The sequence below is a fragment of the Chlorocebus sabaeus genome, chromosome 15 (genome assembly GCF_047675955.1).
Source record: "Chlorocebus sabaeus isolate Y175 chromosome 15, mChlSab1.0.hap1, whole genome shotgun sequence".
Taxonomy (NCBI): Eukaryota; Metazoa; Chordata; class Mammalia; order Primates; family Cercopithecidae; genus Chlorocebus; species Chlorocebus sabaeus.
This window is the reverse complement of record NC_132918.1, coordinates 22,339,246-22,360,266: the sequence shown is the minus strand read 5'-3', so window position 1 is coordinate 22,360,266 and position 21,021 is coordinate 22,339,246. Positions and strand designations below refer to the sequence as shown.

At 37.9% G+C, this 21,021-nt stretch overlaps 1 protein-coding gene across 1 annotated transcript in view; it reads right to left on the bottom strand.

Annotated features, from left to right (window-relative positions):
• The window catches only part of WDR49 (WD repeat domain 49), a 183,541-nt gene that overhangs the window by 26,812 nt on the left and 135,708 nt on the right, over positions 1–21,021 (bottom strand). Inside the window, exon 15 of the mRNA XM_037988593.2 lies at positions 19,886–20,055. Within this exon, the coding sequence (XP_037844521.2) occupies positions 19,886–20,055 (170 nt within the window). The remainder of the gene's footprint in view (positions 1–19,885; positions 20,056–21,021) is intronic.

The window sequence follows — 21,021 nt, the reverse complement described above, 5'->3', positions numbered from 1 at the left end:
AATCTTGTAAGAAAACAGAAAATGATCTCAAATCTATTTAAAATTCACTGTCATAGACTTCAACCTTAACAGTTATAAGTTGCCAAAAATTGTTATTAGTCTCTTCAGAGTACCATGCCAGAAAACACATCCATCATCACAAAATCGTGGAGAGTCCTGGGGATCTTGACTCACCCTCTTCCTTCTGCCTCCCTTCCCTGCATCCCTCAGCTCTTTATAGTTCCTTTCCATTCTTCCACTCCCTGACTTTTATTCTTATATCTTCTATGGATTTTGTAGCTATAAGACCCTGAGTTGTTTCCCATACTTTCAGCCTCAATTTTCTCCTCAATGTAATGGGACTCTTGCTATAGATTTAAAGGAGATAAGATGGATGAAAGTTCAGAAATGTGCCTAATAAATAATAGCATTCAAGTAATGTTCATTTCCAGCTTTCTTTTTCCTTCACCCTATTTTTACTGTATCTTCCAATTTTAAAAGATTTTAAAATATCAATACAAGTAAAAAGTCTATATATCTTTCTTAAATTTAATATCAGATGCTATTTGCATGGCTTTAAGTAGTAATGTATTAATTGCTTTCTCATATATAAACTTTTCATTTTAGAGGTTTTAGATTTGCAGAAAAGTTAGTAGAGCTCCAGTATACCCCTCAACCAATTTTCCCTATTATAACATCTTACACTACCATTTGTCACAATAAAGATATCAATATTGGTACATTACTATTGCCAAAAAATGTTATTAGTCTCTTCAGAGCACCATTACTATTAACTGAATTCCATATTTTATTAGAGTTTTACTAGTTTTTTCTTAATGTCATTTTTCTGTAATATCAACATTATATTTTGTTGTCTAACTCCTTAGTCTCTGGCCTGTGACAATTTTTGAGGCTTTTCTTGTTTATTATGATCTTGACAGTTTTAAGAAATACTTGTCAGATTTTTTTGGTAGAATATCCCTCAGTTTGGGTTTGTCTGATATTCTTCTCACAGTGAGACTGGGGTTATGAGTTGTTGAGAGGAAAGCAACAGAGGTGAACTGCTGCTCTTATCCCATCAAACCAAGTGTGCATGCTACCAACCTGTCTTCCATGGTTGATGTTAACTTCAAATACCTGGCCACCATTGTATTTGCCAAGTTTTTAGTAATGTTTACAATAGCTACTGTACAGTTATTTTTTCCCTTTTTCCATATACTACTCTTTGGAAGCAAGTTTTCAAGCACAACGCACATTTAAGAGGGGATGGGGGGAGGTACTCAATCATGATTTCCTTGAATCAGGAGAGTATCAACATAAATTACTTGGAATTATAGATATTTTTTTTTCCTTTTAGGAGAGCTTTGTGATTGGGTAAGTGGCAGTTTTTCCCCAATTGCACTGGAATGGCATCCCTCGCCATATGCCATCTCATGTGAGTAAGAATTAGTATTTAGCCACTATTTAGGCTTTCAAGACAAGACATAATGATATCCTTAGAGAGGCATTTTAAGATAGTAAGGGGATCTACAAAAATAAGAAGTCGGTGTTGGATACTGAAAGCATGGAGTGTAGTACAGTTAGGCCCTGCAGTTATTGGATTAAGAATATACCTTTTTCTAGAAAAGAATTATTCATGTAAACATGTGCAAAAGATTGGGGGGGGGGCACAAGTAAAGAGGTTCCCCTTTAGAGTAGTTAACGACATACCTTGATTTTTTTTCCAAAATACACTAAACTCTTCCCTGTTTTCAGACCATTTGCTTTCTGACTATCTCATCCTGTGGAATCTAAATCAAAGCAAAACATTTTGCCCATTTCCACTAAAGAGTTTTATCCACAGAGGGAGAAAAGTAGGCAGAGGGTAGGAGAGCATCTCTTGGAAATCACAACAAATAAAGTCAAAAATCTATTGCTTTCTTTTCACAGGTAGACATCTGACATTTGCAGGAGTGGTTACTCTGAAAATGTACAAGGAACTGGAACAAGGCAAATATTCTCAAGAGGAGAAGTGATGGATGAAGAAAAAGCAGAAGAGGGGTGGAGCAAGATGGCCGAATAGGAACAGCTCCAGTCTCCAGCTCCCAGCGCGAGCGACACAGAAGACAGGTGATTTCTGCATTTTCAACTGAGGTACTGGGTTCATCTCACTAGGGAGTGCCGGACAATCGGTGCTGGTCAGCTGCTGCAGCCCAACCACTGAGGTCTGAAGCAGGGCGAGGCATCGCCTCACCTGGGAAGTGCAAGGGGGAATGGAATACCTTTTCCTAGCCAGGGGAACTGAGACACACAACACCTGGAAAATTGGGTAACTCCCACCCCAATACTGAGCTTTACCAAGGATCTTAGAAACGGGCACACCAGGAGATTATATCACACAACTGGCCAGGAGGGTCCCATGCCCAGGGAGCCTCCCTCATTGCTAGCACAGCAGCCTGCGATCTAACTGAACGCAGCAGCGAGGCTGGGGGAGCGGAACCTGCCATTGCTGAGGCTTAAGTAGATAAACAAAGCCGCTGGGAAGTTCAAACTGGGTGGAGCCCACAGCAGCTCAAGGAGGCCTGCCTGTCTCTGTAGACTCCACCTCTGGGGATAGGGCACAGCTAAACAAAAAGCAGCAGAAACCTCTGCAGATGCAAACGACCCTGTCTGACAGCTTTGAAGAGAGCAGTGGATCTCCCAACATGGAGGTTGAGCTCTGAGAATGGACAGACTGCCTGTTCAAGTGGATCCCTGACCCCTGAGTAGCCTAACTGGGAGACATCCCCCACTAGGTGCAGACTGACACCCCACACCTTACATGGCAGGGTACACCCCTGAGATGAAGCTTCCAAAGCAAGAATCAGACCGGTACACTGGCTGTTCAGCAATATTCTATCTTCTGCAGCCTCTGCTGCTGATACCCAGGAAAACATGGTCTGGAGTGGACCTCAGGCAATTTCCAAAAGACCTACAGCTGAGGGTCCTGACTGTTAGAAGGAAAACTAACAAACAGGAAGGACACCCACACCAAAACTCCATCAGTACTTCACCATCATCAAAGACCAAAGGCAGATAAAACCAAAAAGATGGGGAAAAAGCAGGGAAGAAAAGCTGGAAATTCAAAAAATAAGAGCACATCTCCCCCTCCAAAGGAACGCAGCTCATTGCCAGCAACGGATCAAAGCTGAACGGAGAATGACTTTGATGAGTTGAGAGAAGAAGGCTTCAGTCCATCAAACTTCTCAGAGCTACAGGAGGAATTATGTACCCAGCACAAAGAAACTAAAAATCTTGAAAAAAGAATGGAAGAATGGACAACTAGAATAATCAATGCAGAGAAGGCCATAAACGAACTGACAGATATAAAAACCATGACACGAGAAATACATGACAAATGCACAAGCTTCAGTAACCGACTCGATCAACTGGAAGAAAGAGTATCAGTGATTGAGGATCAAATGAATGAAATGAAGCGAGAAGAGAAGTCTAAAGAAAAAAGAGAAAAAAGAAATGAACAAAGCCTTCAAGAAGTATGGGATTATGTGAAAAGACCAAATCTACGTCTGATTGGGGTGCCTTAAAGTGAGGGGCAAAATGGAACCAAGTTGGAAAACACTCTTCAGGATATCATCCAGGAGAACTTCCCCAACCTAGGAAGGCAGGCCAACATTCAAATTCAGGAAATACAGAGAACACCACGAAGATACTCCTCAAGAAGAGCAACTCCAAGACGCATAATTGTCAGATTCACCAAAGTTGAAATGAAGGAAAAACTCTTAAGGGCAGCCAGAGAGAAAGGTCGGGTTACCCACAAAGGGAAGCTCATCAGACAGCAGATCTCTCGGCAGAAACTCTACAAGCCAGAAGAGAGTGGGGGCCAATATTCAACATTTTTAAAGAAAAGAATTTTAAACCCAGAATTTCATATCTAGCCAAACCAAGTTTCATAAGTGAAGGAGAAATAAAATCCTTTACAGATAAGCAAATGCTTAGAGATTTTGTCACCAGCAGGCCTGCCCTACAAGAGATCCTGAAGGAAGCACTAAACATGGAAAGGAACAACCAGTACCAGCCATTGCAAAAATATGCCAAAATGTAAAGACCATCGATGCTAGGAAGAAACTGCATCAACTAACGAGCAAAATAACCAGCTAATATCATAATGACAGGATCAAGTTCACACATAACAATATTAACCTTAAATGTAAATGGAATAAATGGTCCAATTAAAAGACACAGACTGGTAAATTGGATAAAGAGTCAAGACCCATCAGTTTGCTGTATTCAGGAGACCCATCTCACATGCATAGACACACACAGGCTCAAAATAAAGGGATGGAGGAAGATCTACCAAGCAAATGGAAAACAAAAAAAAAGCAGGGGTTGCAATCCTAGTCTCTGATAAAACAGACTTTAAACCATCAAAGATCAAAAGAGACAAAGAAGGCCATTACATAATAGTAAAGGGATCAATTCAACAGGAAGAGCTAACCATCCTAAATATATATGCACCCAACAGAGGAGCACCCAGATTCATAAAGCAAGTCCTTAGAGACTTACAAAGATACTTAGACTCCCACACAATAATAATGGGAGACTTCAACACCCCACTGTCAACATTAGACAGATCAACGAGACAGAAAGTTAACAAGGATATCCAGGGATTGAACTCAACTCTGCAACAAGCGGACCTAATAGACATCTACAGAACTCTCCACCCCAAATCAACAGAATATACATTCTTCTCAGCACCACATCGCACTTATTCGAAAACTGACCATATAATTTGAAGTAAAGCACTCCTCAGCAAATGTACAAGAACAGAAATTATAATAAACTGTCTCTCAGACCACAGTGCAGAACTCAGGACTAAGAAACTCAATCAAAACCACTCAACTACATGGAAACTGAACAACCTGCTCCTGAATGACTACTGGGTCCATAACAAAATGAAGGCAGAAATAAAGATGTTCTTTGAAACCAATGAGAACAAAGATACAACATACCAGAATCTCTGGGACACATTTAAAGCAGTGTGTAGAGGGAAATTTATAGCATTAAATGCCCACAAGAGAAAGCTGGAAAGATCTAAAATTGACACTCTAACATCACAATAAAAAGAACTAGAGAAGCAAGAGCAAACACATTCAAAAGCTAGCAGAAGGCAAGAAATAACTAAGATCAGAGCAGAACTGAAGGAGATAGAGACACAAAAACCCTCCAAAAAATCAATGAATCCAGGAGTTAGTTTTTTGAAAAGATCAACAAAATTGATAGACTGCTAGCAAGACTAATAAAGAAGAAAAGAGAGAAGAATCAAATAGATGTAATAAAAAATGATAAAGGGGATATCAACACCAACCCCACAGAAATACAAACTACCATCAGAATACTATAAACACCTCTTTGCAAATAAACTGGAAAATCTAGAAGAAATGGATAATTTCCTGGACACTTATACTCTTCCAAGACTAAACCAGGAAGAAGTTGAATCCCTGAATAGACCAATAGCAGGCTCTGAAATTGAGGCAATAATTAATAGCCTACCAACCAAAAAAAGTCCAGGACCAGATGGATTCACAGCTGAATTCTACCAGAGGTACAAGGAGGCGCTGGTACCATTCCTTCTGAAACTATTCCAATCAATAGAAAAAGAGGGAATCCTCCCTAACTCATTTGATGAGGCCAACATCATCCTGATACCAAAGCCTGGCAGAGACACAACAAAAAAAGAGAATTTGAGACTAATATCCCTGATGAACATTGATGCAAAAATCCTCAATAAAATACTGGCAAACAGAATCCAGAAGCACATCAAAAAGCTTATCCACCATGATCAAGTGGGCTTCATCCCTGGGATGCAAGGCTGGTTCAACATACACAAATCAATAAACGTAATCCAGCATATAAACAGAACCAAAGACAAAAAACACATGATTATTTCAATAGATGCAGAAAAGGCCTTTGACAAAATTCAACAGTCCTTCATGCTAAAAACTCTCAATAAATTCGGTATTGATGGAACATATCTCAAAATAATAAGAACTATTTATGACAAATCCATAGCCAATATCATACTGAATGGGGAAAAACTGGAAGCATTCCCTTTGAAAACTGGTACAAGACAGGGATGCTCTCTCTCACCACTCCTATTCAACATAGTGTTGGAAGTTCTGGCTAGGGCAATCAGGCAAGAGAAAGAAATAAGGTGTATTCAGTTAGGAAAAGAAGAATTCAATTGTCCCTGTTTGCAGATGACATGATTGTATGTTTAAAAAACCCTATCATCTCAGCCCAAAATCTCCTCAAGCTGATAAGCAACTTCAGCAAAGTCTCAGGATACAAAATTAATATTCAAAAATCACAAGCATTTTTATATACCAGTAACAGACAAACAGAGAGCCAAATCAGGAATGAACTTCCATTCACAATTGCTTTGAAGAGAATAAAATACCTAGGAATACAACTTACAAAGGATGTAAAGGACCTCTTCAAGGAGAACTACAAACTGCTGCTAAGTGAAATAAAAGAGAACACAAACAAGTGGAAGAACATACCATGTTCATGGTTAGGAAGAATCAATATCGTGAAAATGGCCATACTGCCCAAGGTAATTTATAGATTCAATGCCATCCCCATCAAGCTACCAATGAGTTTCTTCACAGAATTGGAAAAAACTGCTTTAAAGTTCATATGGAACCAAAAAAGAGCCCGCATTGCCAAGACAATCCTAAGTCAAAAGAACAAAGCTGGAGGCATCACGCTACCTGACTTCAAACTATACTACAAGGCTACAGTAACCAAAACAGCATGGTACTGGTACCGAAACAGAGATATAGACCAATGGAACAGAACAGAGTCCTCAGAAATAACACCACACATCTACAACCATCTGATCTTTGACAAACCTGACAAAAAACAAGCAATGGGGAAAGGATTCCCTATTTAATAAATGGTGCTGGGAAAATTGGCTAGCCATAAGTAGAAAGCTGAAACTGGATCCTTTCCTTACTCCTTATATGAAAATTAATTCAAGATGGATTAGAGACTTAAATGTTAGACCTAATATCATAAAAACCCTAGAAGAAAACTGAGGTAATACCATGCAGGACATAGGCATAGGCAAGGACTTCATGTCTAAAACACCAAAAGCAACAGCAGCAAAAGTCAAAATTGACGAATGGAATCTAATTAAACTAAAGAGCTTTTGCACAGCAAACGAAACTACCATCACAGTGAACAGGCAACCTACAGAATGGGAGAAAATTTTTGCAATCTACTCATCTGACAAAGGGCCAATAACCAGAACCTACAAGAACTCAAACAAATTTACAAGAAAAAAACAAATAACCCCATCAAAAAGTGGGCAAAGGATATGAACAGACATTTATCAAAAGAAGACATGCATACAGCCAACAGACACATGAAAAAATGCTCGTCATCACTGGCCATCAGATAAATGCAAATCAAAACCACAGTGAGATACCATCTCACACCAGTTAGAATGGCGATCATTAAAAAGTCAGGAAACAACAGGTGCTGGAGAGGATGTGGAGAAATAGGAACACTTTTACACTGTTGGTGGGATTGTAAACTCGTTCAACCATAATGGAAAACAGTATGGTGATTTCTCAAGGATCTAGAACTAGAAGTACCATATGACCCAGTCATCCCATTACTGGGTATATACCCAAAGGATTATAAATCATGCTGCTATAAAGACACATGCACACGTATGTTCATTGCAGCACTATTCACAATAGCAAAGACTTGGAATCAATCCAAATGTCCATCAGTGACAGACTGGATTAAGAAAATGTGGCGCATATACACCATGGAATGCCACACAGCCATAAAAAAGGATGAGTCTGTGTCCTTTGTAGGGACATGGATGCAGCTGGAAACCATCATTCTCAGCAAGCTATTGCAAGAACAGAAAACCAAACACTGCATGTTCTCACTCATAGGTGGGAACTGAACAATGAGATCACTTGGACTCGGGAAGGGGAACATCACACACCGGGGCCTATCATGGGGAGGGGGGAGGGGGGAGGTCTTGCATTGGGAGTTATACCTGATGTAAATGACGAGTTGATGGGTGCTGACAAGTTGATGGGTGCAGCACACCAACATGGCACGAGTATACATATGTAAGAAACCTGCACGTCATGCACATGTACCCTAGACCTTAAAGTATAATAATAATAAAGAAAAAAAAAAAAGAAGCAGCAGAAGACTGTAGTTCCAGGCTTAAATAGAGTTTTAAAACATTTTTCAAAAATGCCTTAGTAGGTGATGCAGGAAGGTGATCTACTATGGGATCCACTAGCCTTGGCATAAATACTATGAGAAGGAAAGTCTGTAACTGATCTCCCTTCTCTTGGCTCTGGCTGTGGAAGGGAGGTATGACTGTGACAATCACTCGAGTACCCTCCTAGGCATAAAAAAGGGAGTAAAAAATGCTTAGAGTAGTGGCTTATACATAGAAGGTACTTGATAAAATATTTGATGGCTTGACTCGCAAACCAATAATTTGTCAATATTTTCACATGATGCTTGTTAGGTAAAGTACTAACTCTGGAGCCTGAATGCCTGCATTTGTATCCCCGGTTCACCTCTTGGTTGGTTGACCTTGTGCAAATCACTAAATTTCTCCACCTGTTTTTCAAGTTGTGAAACGGGGATGATAATAGTAGCTATCTCCAAGGATTACAGTGAGAATTAAATGAGGTAAACATATAAAGACCTTAGAACGGGCCCTGAAATATAGTCAGGGCTCAGATGGTGTTGGCTACTATCACTTTAAGCAAGAACGAGACAATATTTTTCACTCCAAGCAGGGAGTTCTAACATCCCCCTACAGCAGCTCTAATATTCTTGAGAACTAGCAGAATGATCAGACAAAAAGTAAAAAGATGCGGCACTCCCCCAAATAATAATTTACTGCTCTAGTATTTTTAAATTTCAAATTTCAAAAATTGAATAGAGCATCACATGCTTTCATTTGTCATACATGGACATAGGATAGTTATTGCCAGATTGTTGGTGAAAGTAGACTGCCAATTCTTCAAGTATTTACACCACATAAAGCCTAATTTAAAATGGGATTTTAATATTTTGTGTTTTTCTTATAGCTATTTATCTATTTTCTAATTTAATTTCTCATGTGAAATCTACTGACAGAATAACTAGGTAATCAAAAGCATGTAAATAATATTAAATATCAGTTCCCTCCTAACAATAACATGGAATTTAAAATACCATAATTATTTTCCATGTTTAAGAAACATTAATTTGAGGTGTGCTTTCTGCCTTATATAAAATTACTGGGAAACTAGCAGAATTTTTGTTTCATTTCTCATCTGACTCTTTATACTCGTTTCTAGTAATGAATCCCTTCCAGACAAGCAATTTTTTAAATGGTAACCAAAGGAAAATGTGTCAGATAATAAAAATGGAGTAGTTTATGCTCTTTGTTGCTCTAGAATAAGAATGAAGATCTTGATAAGTGAGAGTTCTACAGATGGATTTTACTTAACGTTAGAGACATTAAGAATAGACCAATAACAGAGAAGTGCATCTGTGAGATGTGAATATGTCATACAGGAACTATTCAAAAAGGCTGGGATGTGTTTCTCTTAAGGATACCACAGGAGTTAGTCTAGTAGACTTCGAGTATCCCTTTCAAATTTATTATTGAATTACTAAAGGTTAATAAACCTGAAAATTGTTTACTTTCATAAATAATCAAAAACTGTAGTTTAAAACAATAAGATATCATAGCAACACTTTTAAGATGGCAATAACATCCATTCTTGGTTCAAAGGCAGGAAAGCAACCATTTGTATTGCTGCTGGAGGGAGAGCTGATATGTCCAGACAGCAAGATGACCTTCAGCAAGATGACCCAAAGGCCTTTATGCCTTTTGACTCAGCAATTTCTCTTCAAAGAATTTATTCTAATTATGAATTCAATAAAATATTCTAATGTGTGCACATGAAAGTATTTAAAGAAGTGTTTTCCCAGTTAAAATTTGTAAACAATCTATGTATTTGAAATAAAGAAAATGGTTAAAAAGCTACAAGTCATTATAAATGTTGTTGTCCATGGATATTCATATTAACTAATATGAAAATGTACTTACTATATATTTTTGAGTGATAAAACAGGTTATAAACTGAGTCTACTAAGCTCCCATTTTTATAAAATGTACATTTTTTCATTGTGGTAAATAAGCCTAAAACAAGGTCTTAAAAGTGAAATGCCTAAAGTTAACAATGGCTTTACCACAGATATTTTCACCTTTTGCTCATTTGTACTTCCAAATTTTCCCATAATAAAAATGTATTATTTTTGGCCAGGCACAGCAGCTCACGCCTATAATCCCAGAACTTTGGGAGGCCAAGGCAGGTGGATCACGAGGTCAGGAGTTTAAGACCAGCCTGGCCAACATGATAAAACCCGTCTCTACTAAAAATACAAAAATGAGCTGGGCATGGTGGCACATGCCTGTAATCCCAATATTAATTTTATAATAAGGAAATATTCTGAAACTGTATTTTCTAAATTATTCATTTTATCTATAATTTTCCTTTTTTAGATAATTTTATATGAGTCCAGAAAACAAATATTCCTATAAACTAGGAAAAATATATGTCCACTGTAGTTTTTTTTTTACGATTTTATCCCTTCACTTATTTGTTTATTTATTTTTAAAGTTTTTTAAAGCTAGTATGACTTTTGCAGAATCTAGGAAAAGGATAAATCTATTTCTCCATATCAATTGTTAACTTAGAATTAGGCCTTTCTATTAATCTCTTAAATTCTATATTCATCTCCCCAAGACTTAAATTGAAGATAATTCTTTACCTTCTACCTACTTCTCACAAATAGTGTTATAAAATACTTTCAGCCCTGCAAAAATCCAAGTATGTTTGTATAAGCCAGAAGATAATATATACCCTAATTTTTTAATCTGCAAAGAGACTCTTAGGTGTTAAAATGAGAAAATAGCTTTAAAACACTTAAATTTTTCTTCATGTTTCTTGTTTCTCCCATTTTCTTTAGACTTTTTCTTTTTTCCTTCATCTTTCTTCCTGTGCACACCCCCCTCTCTAAACATACCCCCACCTGCATATATACACCAAATGTACTTTTTGCCCTGTAGTCTAAATTCTTTCACATATTTATTTTCCTTTCATATTTTTTCATATGGATGAGAGTTAGCATGATTCTCTCCTTGAATTTGCCAATCTGATTAGGTAAAGGGGCAGATTCTTCAGAACAATATTTCTTAAAAACAAAATGATTTATAATATTTTCTGTATCAGATGGAAAGCACAAAGGACATTCTATAGCTCATAATTTTATTGTGTTTGTCTGATTTCTGCAAAGGATTCCTGATCATATTCCTGGGAGAACTGAAGGATGTACATGATAACCAATTCTGAGGATACGTTTTTAACCCTTTTTTTATTAGTTTAATTCCTAAATGACATTTTTCTATACTATCTCATTATTACAAAGTCTTAAAATTATATCAATCCAGTCTCATCTGAATTAGATTAAGACAGAAACTTTAAAGATCACAAGTACTTTTTGATGCATTATTTTTCATTTCACAAAATGCTGTACAGTAGAAATAACTTTGCCTCTCACCCCCAGAAGTCTACCAATGCCTGTATAATCTTATAATCAACCTGAGAAGACCTGTTTGCTGTACTCCTATTTAATCTGATAGACAACAAAGCTCCAGTTTTAAGAGAAATCTGTGAACTACAAAACCTATATATTGGTGAGTGATTGAGCTACCCCCCAGGGAAACCATGTTTTTTCCACGGATCTGTGAACCCATGAATCAGATCACCTCGTGAGCCCACACCACCAGGGCCTTGGGTTCCAAGCACAGAACTGTGCAGATTCTTGGTGACCGCTTGGGTGGCAGCCAGTGGCAGCACGCTGGAGACTGCCTAAGACAACCAACTACCCAGTGGGAGGGGCAGTCACCATCACTGTGGCTCCAATCAGCCGTTTTCCCCTGCCAGTGCTGGGGAGACTGGGCAGTTTGGCCTGGGAGGAATACCCCACAGGGCAGCACAGTGGCTGTGGCAGATCGTGGCCAACTGCTTCTTTCGGTGGGACCTGGATCCATCCCTCCTCTTTGGGTGGGCCCTCCCTGTGGGAACTTCAGCGATTCCAGCCAGGGGTTTACAGACAGAACTCTGATCTCCCTGGAATGGAGCCCCTGGGGGAAAGAGTAGCCATGGTCTCTGGTTCAGTGGACTTAGTCTTTCCTTCTGTTGGCTCTGAGGAATCAGGGCAGTCGAAACAAGTGGAATTCCTGCCAGTGCAGCACACCCATTCCACCAAGGGACAGATAGAGTGCTTCATTAAGAGGGTCCCTGATCCCATGCCTCCTGAGTAGGTGAGACCTCCAAACAGGGGTCACCAGACACCTCATTCAGGAGAGTTCCCAGTGGCATCAGGTCAGTGCCCTTCTGGGATGGAGCTCCCAGGAGAAAGAGCAGGCAGTCATCTTTGCTCTTCTGCAGCCTCCACTGGTGATACCTCTAGGTGCAGGAGGGACCCAGGTAAATAGAGTCTAGAATGGACCCCCAGCAAACTGCAGAAGAAGGGTCTTACTGTTAAAAAGAAAAACAAACAGAAAGCAACAACAGCATCAACAAAAAAGACCCCACAAAACCTCATCCAAAGGTCAGGAGCCTCAAAGATTGAAGGTGGATAAACCCACAAAGTTGAGAAAAAAATCAACACACAAATGCTGAAAATTCAAAAAGCCAGGGTGCCTCTTCTACTCCAAAAGATTGTAACACCTCTCCAGAAAGGGCACAGAACTGGGCTGAGGCTGAGATGGATGAATTGACAGAAGTAGGCTTTAAAATTTAAAGGGAAGCCAGAGAGAAAGGCCAGGTCACTTACAAAGGAAGCCCATCAGACTGACAGCAGACCTCTCAGCAGAAACCCTACAAACCAGAAAAGATTGGGGGGCCAATATTCAACATTCTTAAAAAAAGAATTTCCAATCCAGAATTCCATATCCAGCCAAACTAAGCTTCATAAGCAAAGGAGAAATAAGATTGTTTTCAGACAAGCAAATGCTGAGGGAATTCTTCACCACCAGGCCTGCCTTGCAAGAGCTCCTGAAGGAAGCACTGAAAATGAAAAGGAAAAACCATTATCAGTCAATACAAAAACACACTGAAGTACACAGACCAATGACACTATGAAGAAACTACACTAACAAGTCTGCAAAATAACCATCCAGCATCATGGTGACAGAATCAAATTCACATTTAACAATGTGAACCTTAAATATAAATGGGCCAAATGCCCCAATTAAAAGACACAGAATGGCAAACTGCATAAAGAGTAAAGACCCACTGATGTGCTGTATTCAAAAGATGCATCTCACATGCCAAGACACACATAGGCTCAAAATAGAGGAATGGAGGAAATTTTACCAAGCAAATGGAAAGTAGAAAAATCCTAGTTTCTGACAGAACAGACTTTAAACCAACAAAGATAAAAAAAAAAAAAAAAAGACAAAGAAGGGCATTACATAATGATAAAGTATTCAATTCAACAAGAAGAGCTAACTCTCCTAATATATATACACCCAATACAGGAGAACCCAGATTCGTAAAACAAGTTCTTAGAGTCCTACAAAGAGACTTAGCCTCCCACACAATAATAGGGAGACTTTAACACCCCACTGTCAACATTAGACAGATCATCGAGACAGAAAGTGTAAAAGATATTCAGGGCTTAAACTCAGCTATAGATCAAGTGGACCTGATAGAGATCTACGGAAATCTCCACTCAAAAACAACAGAATATACATTCTTCTTGGTGCCACATGGCACTTACTCTAAAATTGAAGACATAATTGGAAGTAAAACACTCCTCAGCAAATGCAAAAGAACTGAAATCATAACAGTCTCTCAGACCACAGCACAATTAAATTAGAACTCAATATTAAGAAACTCACTAAACACCACACAACTATATAGAAGTTGAACATCGTGCTCTTGAATGACTCCTGGGTAAGTAATGAAATTAAGACAGAAATGAAGAAGTTCCTTGAAACTAATGAAAACAAAGAGACCACGTGCCAAAATCTCTGGGACACAGTTAAAAAGTGTTAAGAAGGAAATTTACAGCACTAAATGCACATATCAAAAAGCTAGAAAGATCTCAAATCAACATCCTAACATCACAACTAATGAACTAGAGAACCAAGAGCAAACAAACCCCTAACCTAGTAAAAAACAAAAAATAAGCAAGGTCAGAGCAGAACTGAAGGGGATATAGACACACACACAAAAAAACCCGTCAAAATATCAACAAATCCAGAAACTGGCTTTTTAAAAAATATTAATAAAATAGATTGCTAGCTAAGTTAATAAAGAAGAAAAGACAGAAGAATCAAATAGACACAACAGAAAAAGATAAAGGGGATATCACCACTTGCCCCACAGAAATACAAACAACCATCAAAAAATACTATAAACACCTCTATACAAATAAACTAAAAAATCTAGAAGAAATGGATAAATTCCTGGACACAAACACCCTCTCAAGACTGAAGTTGAATCCCTGAATAGGCCAGTAATGAGTTCTGAAATTGAGGTGGTAATAAATAGCTTACCAACCAAAAAAGCTCAGGACCAGAGTGATTCACAGCTGATTCTACCAGAGATACAAAGAGGAGCTGGTACCATTTCTTCTGAAACTATTACAAACAATTGAAAAGGCGTGACTCTTGCCTAACTCATTTTATGAGCTCAGTATCATCCTGATACAGAAATCAGGCCGAGATAAAACAAAACAACAAAAAAAAAAGAACTTCAGGCCGATATCCCTGATGAACATCAATGTAAAAATCCTCAATAAAATACTTGCAGAACAAATCTTGCAGCACATCAAAAAGCGTATCCACCACAATCAAGTTGGCTTCATCCCCAGGATTCAAGGCTGACTCAACGTAGGTAAATCAATAAACGTAATTCATCACATAAACAAAACTAAGGACAAAAACCACATGATTACCACAATAGGTACAGAAAATGCTTGCGATACAATTAAACATTTCTTCATGTTAAAAATTCTCAGTAAAGTAGGTATTGAAGGTACATATCTCAAAATAATGAGTCACTTATGACAAACCCATAGCCAATATCATACTGAATGGGCAAAAGCTGGAGTCATTCCCCTTGAAAACCGGCACAAGACAGGGATGCCCTTTCTCACCACTCCTATTCAGTGTAGTATGGGAAGTTCTGGCCAGGGCAATCAGGCAAGAGAAAGAAATAAAGGGTATTCAAATAGGAAGAAAGGAAATCAAATTCTGTTTGCAGATGACATGATACTATATCTAGAAAACCATATCGACTCAGCCTAAAAGCTTCTTAAGCTGATAAACAACGTCAGTAAAGTCTCAGGATACAAAAACAAAGTGCAAAAATCACAAGCACTCCTATACACAAATAACAGATAAGCAGAGAGCCAAATCATAGATGGATTCCCATTCACAATTGCTACAGAGAATAAAATATCTAGGAATACAGCTATCAAGGAAAGTGAAGAACGGTCTTCAAGGAGAACTACAAACCATTGCTCAAGGAAATCAGAGAGGACACAAACAATGGAAAAACTTTTCATGATCATGAACAGAAAGAATCAATATCATGAAAATGGCCATACTGCCCAAAGTTATTTATAGATTCAGTGCTATTCCCATCAAACTACTCTTGACATTCTTCACAGAATTAGAAAAAAAAAAAAAAAAAAAAAACTATTTAAAAACTCATATGGAACCAAAAAAAAAGCCTACATAGCCAAAACAATGCTAAGCAAAAAGAACAAAGCTGGAGGCATCATGCTGCCCAACTTCAAACTATACTACAGGGCTACAGTAACCAAAACAGCCTGGTACTGGTACAAAAACAGACACATAGACCCATGGAACAGAATACAGAGCTAAGAAATAAGACCACACATCTACAACCATCTAATCTTCAACAAACCTGATGAAAACAAGCAATGAAGAAAGGATTCCTATTTAATAAATGGTGCTAGGAGAACTGAATAGTCATATGCAGAAAATTGAAACTGGACCCCTTCCTTACATCTTATGCAAAAATTAACTCAAAATGGATTAAAGACTTAAATGTAAAACCCAAAACTATAAAAACTCTAGAAGAAAATCTAGGCAATATAGTTCAGGACATACGCACAGGCAAAGATTTCATGATGAAAACATCAAAAGTAATTGCAATTAAAGTAAAAATTGACAAATGAGATATTAAACTAAAAAGTTTCTGCACAGCAAAAGAAAGTGTCATCAGAGTGAACAGAAAACCTACAGAATGGGTGAAAATGTTTGCAATCTATCCATCTGACAAAGAGCTAGTATTCAGAGTCCACAAGGAACTTAAATAAATTTACAAGAAAAAAAACCATTAAAAAGCAGTCAAAGACAAACTGACACTTCTCAAAATAAGACATTTATGCAACCAACAAACAGATGAAAAAAGGCTTAACATCACTGATCATTAAAGAAATGTAAATCAAAACCACAGTGAGATACCATCTCATGCCAGTCAGAATGGCAATTATTAAAAAGTCAGGAAACAACAGATGCTGGTGAGTCTGCAGAGAGATTCAAACGCTTTTGCACTGCTGGTGGGTATGTAAATTAGTTCACTCATGGTGGAAGACAGTATGGTGATTCCTCAAAGACCTAGAACCAGAAATAGTATTTAAACTACCATTTGACCCAGCAATCTCATTACTGGGTGTATACCCAAAGGAATATAAATCATTCTATTATAAAGATACAGGCACACATATGTTCATTACAGCACTATTCACAATAGCCAATAAATGGAATCAACCCAAATGCCCATCAATGATAGACTGAATAAAGAAAATGGTGGTACATATACACCATGGAATACTATACAGCCACAAAAAGAAATGAGATAATGTCCTCTGCAGGGACATGGATGGAGCTGGAAGCCATTATCCTCTGCAAACTAACTCAGGAACAGAAAACCAAACACCACATATTCACATGTTCTCACTCAAAAGTGGGAGCTGACCAATGAAAACACATGGACACAAGGAGGGGAACAACACACACTGGAACCTGTCCAGGGGTAGCAGATGGGGAGGGAGAGCATCATGAAAAATTGCTAATGCATGCTGGGTTTAATACTCAGGTTATAGGTATATGGGTGCAGCAAACCTCCATGGCATACATTTACCTATGTAACAAACCTGTACATCCTACACATGTACCCCAGAAATTAAAATAAATTTTTTAATAACTGTATATATCAGCACTGATTTGCATAACAAAAAGTTTTCAGGAACAATAGAAAACAAAGTTAACTGAAAACGAAGTCAGGAAAGAAGTAAAGAGTTCAAATTGCCAATGTTTGAATCTAGGAAAAGAATGGTTTAAAAAAGTATTTAGGACGGGAGTGATGGTTCACATCTGTAATCCCAGCACTTTGGGAGGGTGAAGTGGGAGGATCACTTGAACCTAGGAGTTCGAGACCAGCCTGAGCAACATGATGAAACCCCATCTGTACAGAAAAAAAGTGTGCGTGCGTGTGTGTATGTGTGTGCAAACTGGGTGTGGTGGCACGCCTGTAGTCCCAGCTACTTGGGAGGCTGAGGTGGGAGGATTGCTTGAGCCAGGGAGGTTGCTGCTGCAGTGAGCTGTGGTCGCACCACTGCATTTCAGCTGGGCGACAAAGCAAGACACTCTCAAAAAAAAAAAAAAAAAATGTTTAAAGGATAACTGAGTTTGTCATAAGGAATGGGAAAGTATTATATTGGCTGAAATACTCTTAAACAGGAATCTGTAACACTTGCCTTCACTCTTCTATGCATGTGATGGAAAGAGAAAAAAAAAATGATCTATCTGTGTTATCCTAAGGTAACTTTATTTCTTCATCTGTAAGATTGAGTAGGGTAGGTAGGCGGGGACATTTTATCCTATGTAAAGTCTTTCCATTCCCAGCATTCTATGATTGTACAGGATTGCTCATGCTAGATTTCTAAATTGAAAATATCCTTCTGCCTAAATGTAAAATGCCACTTGACATTTCTGCAAGCCATAATTCAAGGAAATGGAAGAACAAATACCAAAGTAATTTAGCATAACAGAATGCTAAAGGGGAATTTTTTTCTTCTATCTATCTGTCAGTAGAGGTTCAAAAAGTTTGAAAGCAAAGTAATCTATTGAGATGTTTAATATAAAAGTATTTCTGCATGCCAACATGAGGTGGTTAGACTCTTTATGTGCAGGGTCACTTTGCCAAGAAGGTAGCACCAAAACTGATCTTGTGACACTTAAGCCAACATCACTGTAAGATATAAACAAAGGATGCGGAAACTATAAGAGATGATTGCATCAGAGAGAGTCTTATGTGCCAATTGTGACCCACTCCCATTGGAAGGGAGGAAAGTTTTTCTCTTTTTCATTTCTAGCCTCTATTCACATAGCCCAAATAGCTTAACGTAGTCTTCTAGGGTAACAATGAGAGGGACACAGCAGACCTTTGTCTCACTAACATCTGAAGAAGTCTACAGGCAAAAAGCTGTACCTGGAGTTGCAGGGAGCAGTGGGGAAACAGTGGAAAAGTTGGTGTTGCAAAATGTGTTTCCTATAGGCCAAGCAGAAGTTAAACCAGCAGTTGTGCAAGAAGGGAGGCTTGGCAATGTGCAGGACTGTAATAGAAAACACTGTGATGTGTATTACAAGGGGCATGAGCTGCAGAAGGTGAGCCATAAGAAACTAGCCAAAGAGTTTATGAAATGTGCAATGCAGAGGTCCCTGAGTGGGGTCATCAAAGAACCCTCAACTATATCGCCAGGAAGAAGAGTATGCTGTGCACATCTGCCAAGCCTCAAGAACAGCAATGCTACCTTTTTCCTGCCTCCCAACCCACCTTTAGAGCATCAATGAAAGGAAAACTGTGACTAGTGAGTTAAAGGGAAGAAGGAAAGACAGTCCTCTCCGGTGTTTCACCTGTTTAACATAGAATGTTACAAAAGCATTGAATTAAAACATGGTGGGAGTTTTATAGAAGAACTATTTTCTTGTCAGCTCTCTGAGTAAGCTCCATTTCTTTTCTTACATGGAACAGATAATAAATCAAAGGCACCAAAATATTTTTATTATTCTCCAACTAATAAGCTTGGATATCTATCTCTACGAGAATAAAATAGCCATTTAGCATGAAAGTTAAGTTATGAGAGCATGGTTTGGCAAAAGCATAGAAAACAAAAGAACTAAACTCCTTGACATGAGAGCATAAATGGAGTGTAAATATGGGACCTAGCAGAGTGACGTGAAGAGAAGAACGTCTGAGCAACCTAGAGGCATGAGAAGCCTTAAGGAAATGATGTCTAACTTGAAAGTTAAGCTCTTTGAACTTTTGTCACATAAACCCCTGTGCACTTCATCAAAACCAGGAGTAAAATCTGATACACATTCTAAGATAGATAGATAGACAGACAGACAGACAGACAGACAGACAGACAGACAGACAGATAGATAGATAGATAGATAGATAGATAGATAGATAGATAGATAGTTTTTGAAGAAAGGGGTCAATTTTCACAATTAGATTGATGATGGAGTAGAAATATAAGACTAGATGGCACTTAACACATATCAAGAATCAATGTAGTCAAGAAATAAGAACCAAATATGGCCTTGATAATATAAGTCACTCCTCCATACATACCTACCAACACCCCAAATTTTGGAAAAATCTTAAGGTAGTCACTGAACATTCCACAGAGGACAGAAGGAAGTTTGGACCAGTCTTATCTATGTCTTACCTAGACTCCAGTTGACATCTGGCTAATGTTCAAAATTACTTACTTGTATGTTGAGTCATCTTTGTTTTTCTTGTTAAGTAGAGAATGTTCTGTTGGGTCTAAACAAGATTCCTCCTTAGAAAATAAAGAAATTTCCTTTTGAATCTCACTTTCCACTAAATTAGTATCTCTTTTAGGAAGGAAAAGGTAGTTTTCAATATGCCAGTGCTTTGCCTGAAAAAAACGAAAACATCTTTTATTTTTATGAAATTTATTTTCTTCAAACATTTACGTGTGTTTACCATGTGCTAGATTACTAATTAAAGTCCTGGGGTGGGACACAGAAGAAGATGAAAAAGACGTGACTTTTCTCCACAAGAAGCTTACAGTTTTACAGGGGAAATGAAAGAGATTCATGTACCTTTAATGAAGGTAGAAAATGAGATGTGTCATAAGAAACAATGAAAAGATAATGAACTACAAGAAATTTTTTACCTTTCCTATTTTAAAATTCTGAATAGTCAGATATATATTTACTAAAAACAAAACAAAGCTTTTGTTAAAGAATTGCCACAGTTATTTTTTCCCTCAATTACTTTATTTGCATGTTACCTCCTTAAAATGTTTTCAAAAGCTAGTTCAGTTATTAAATATTATTTTCTAAAAATTATGTGGGTTATATAATAATTTTCACAGATTTTGGCTACACTTCTTAAAATGCATTCATCTAACAAAAGTTTCCCGTTAACAAATTATTTTATGTTTTAAATACAGAGCCGATTTTCTCGTCTTATATCAATTCGCTTCATGCACACAGAATGTTCCAAAGAATGCAGCCTGTGAGATACGAGGGGAACCGTAGGCATCCTGCAGATATTTGGCTGGTCTGCAAATTGATCAGCCTTGTCATAAGTGTTTGCAGAATAAAATGCCTACAGGGTCAGTCAAATAATATCAATGAATGAATTGAACCTAATACAAGAAAATAAATGGGTAATAAATAGTAAATAAAACTCGCCCTCAGTATTTAAGGCAATAAAAAAATTCAAGGACTATACTGCTACACTGAATTAAAGAGAACTCATTTTACATAAAGGCTATAGTTACTCTTAAGGAATGATGTATGTTCTCTTTTTTTTTTTTTTTTTTTTTTTTTTTTTCCCCACTGTAAGTTCTGGGATACATGTGCTGAATATGCAG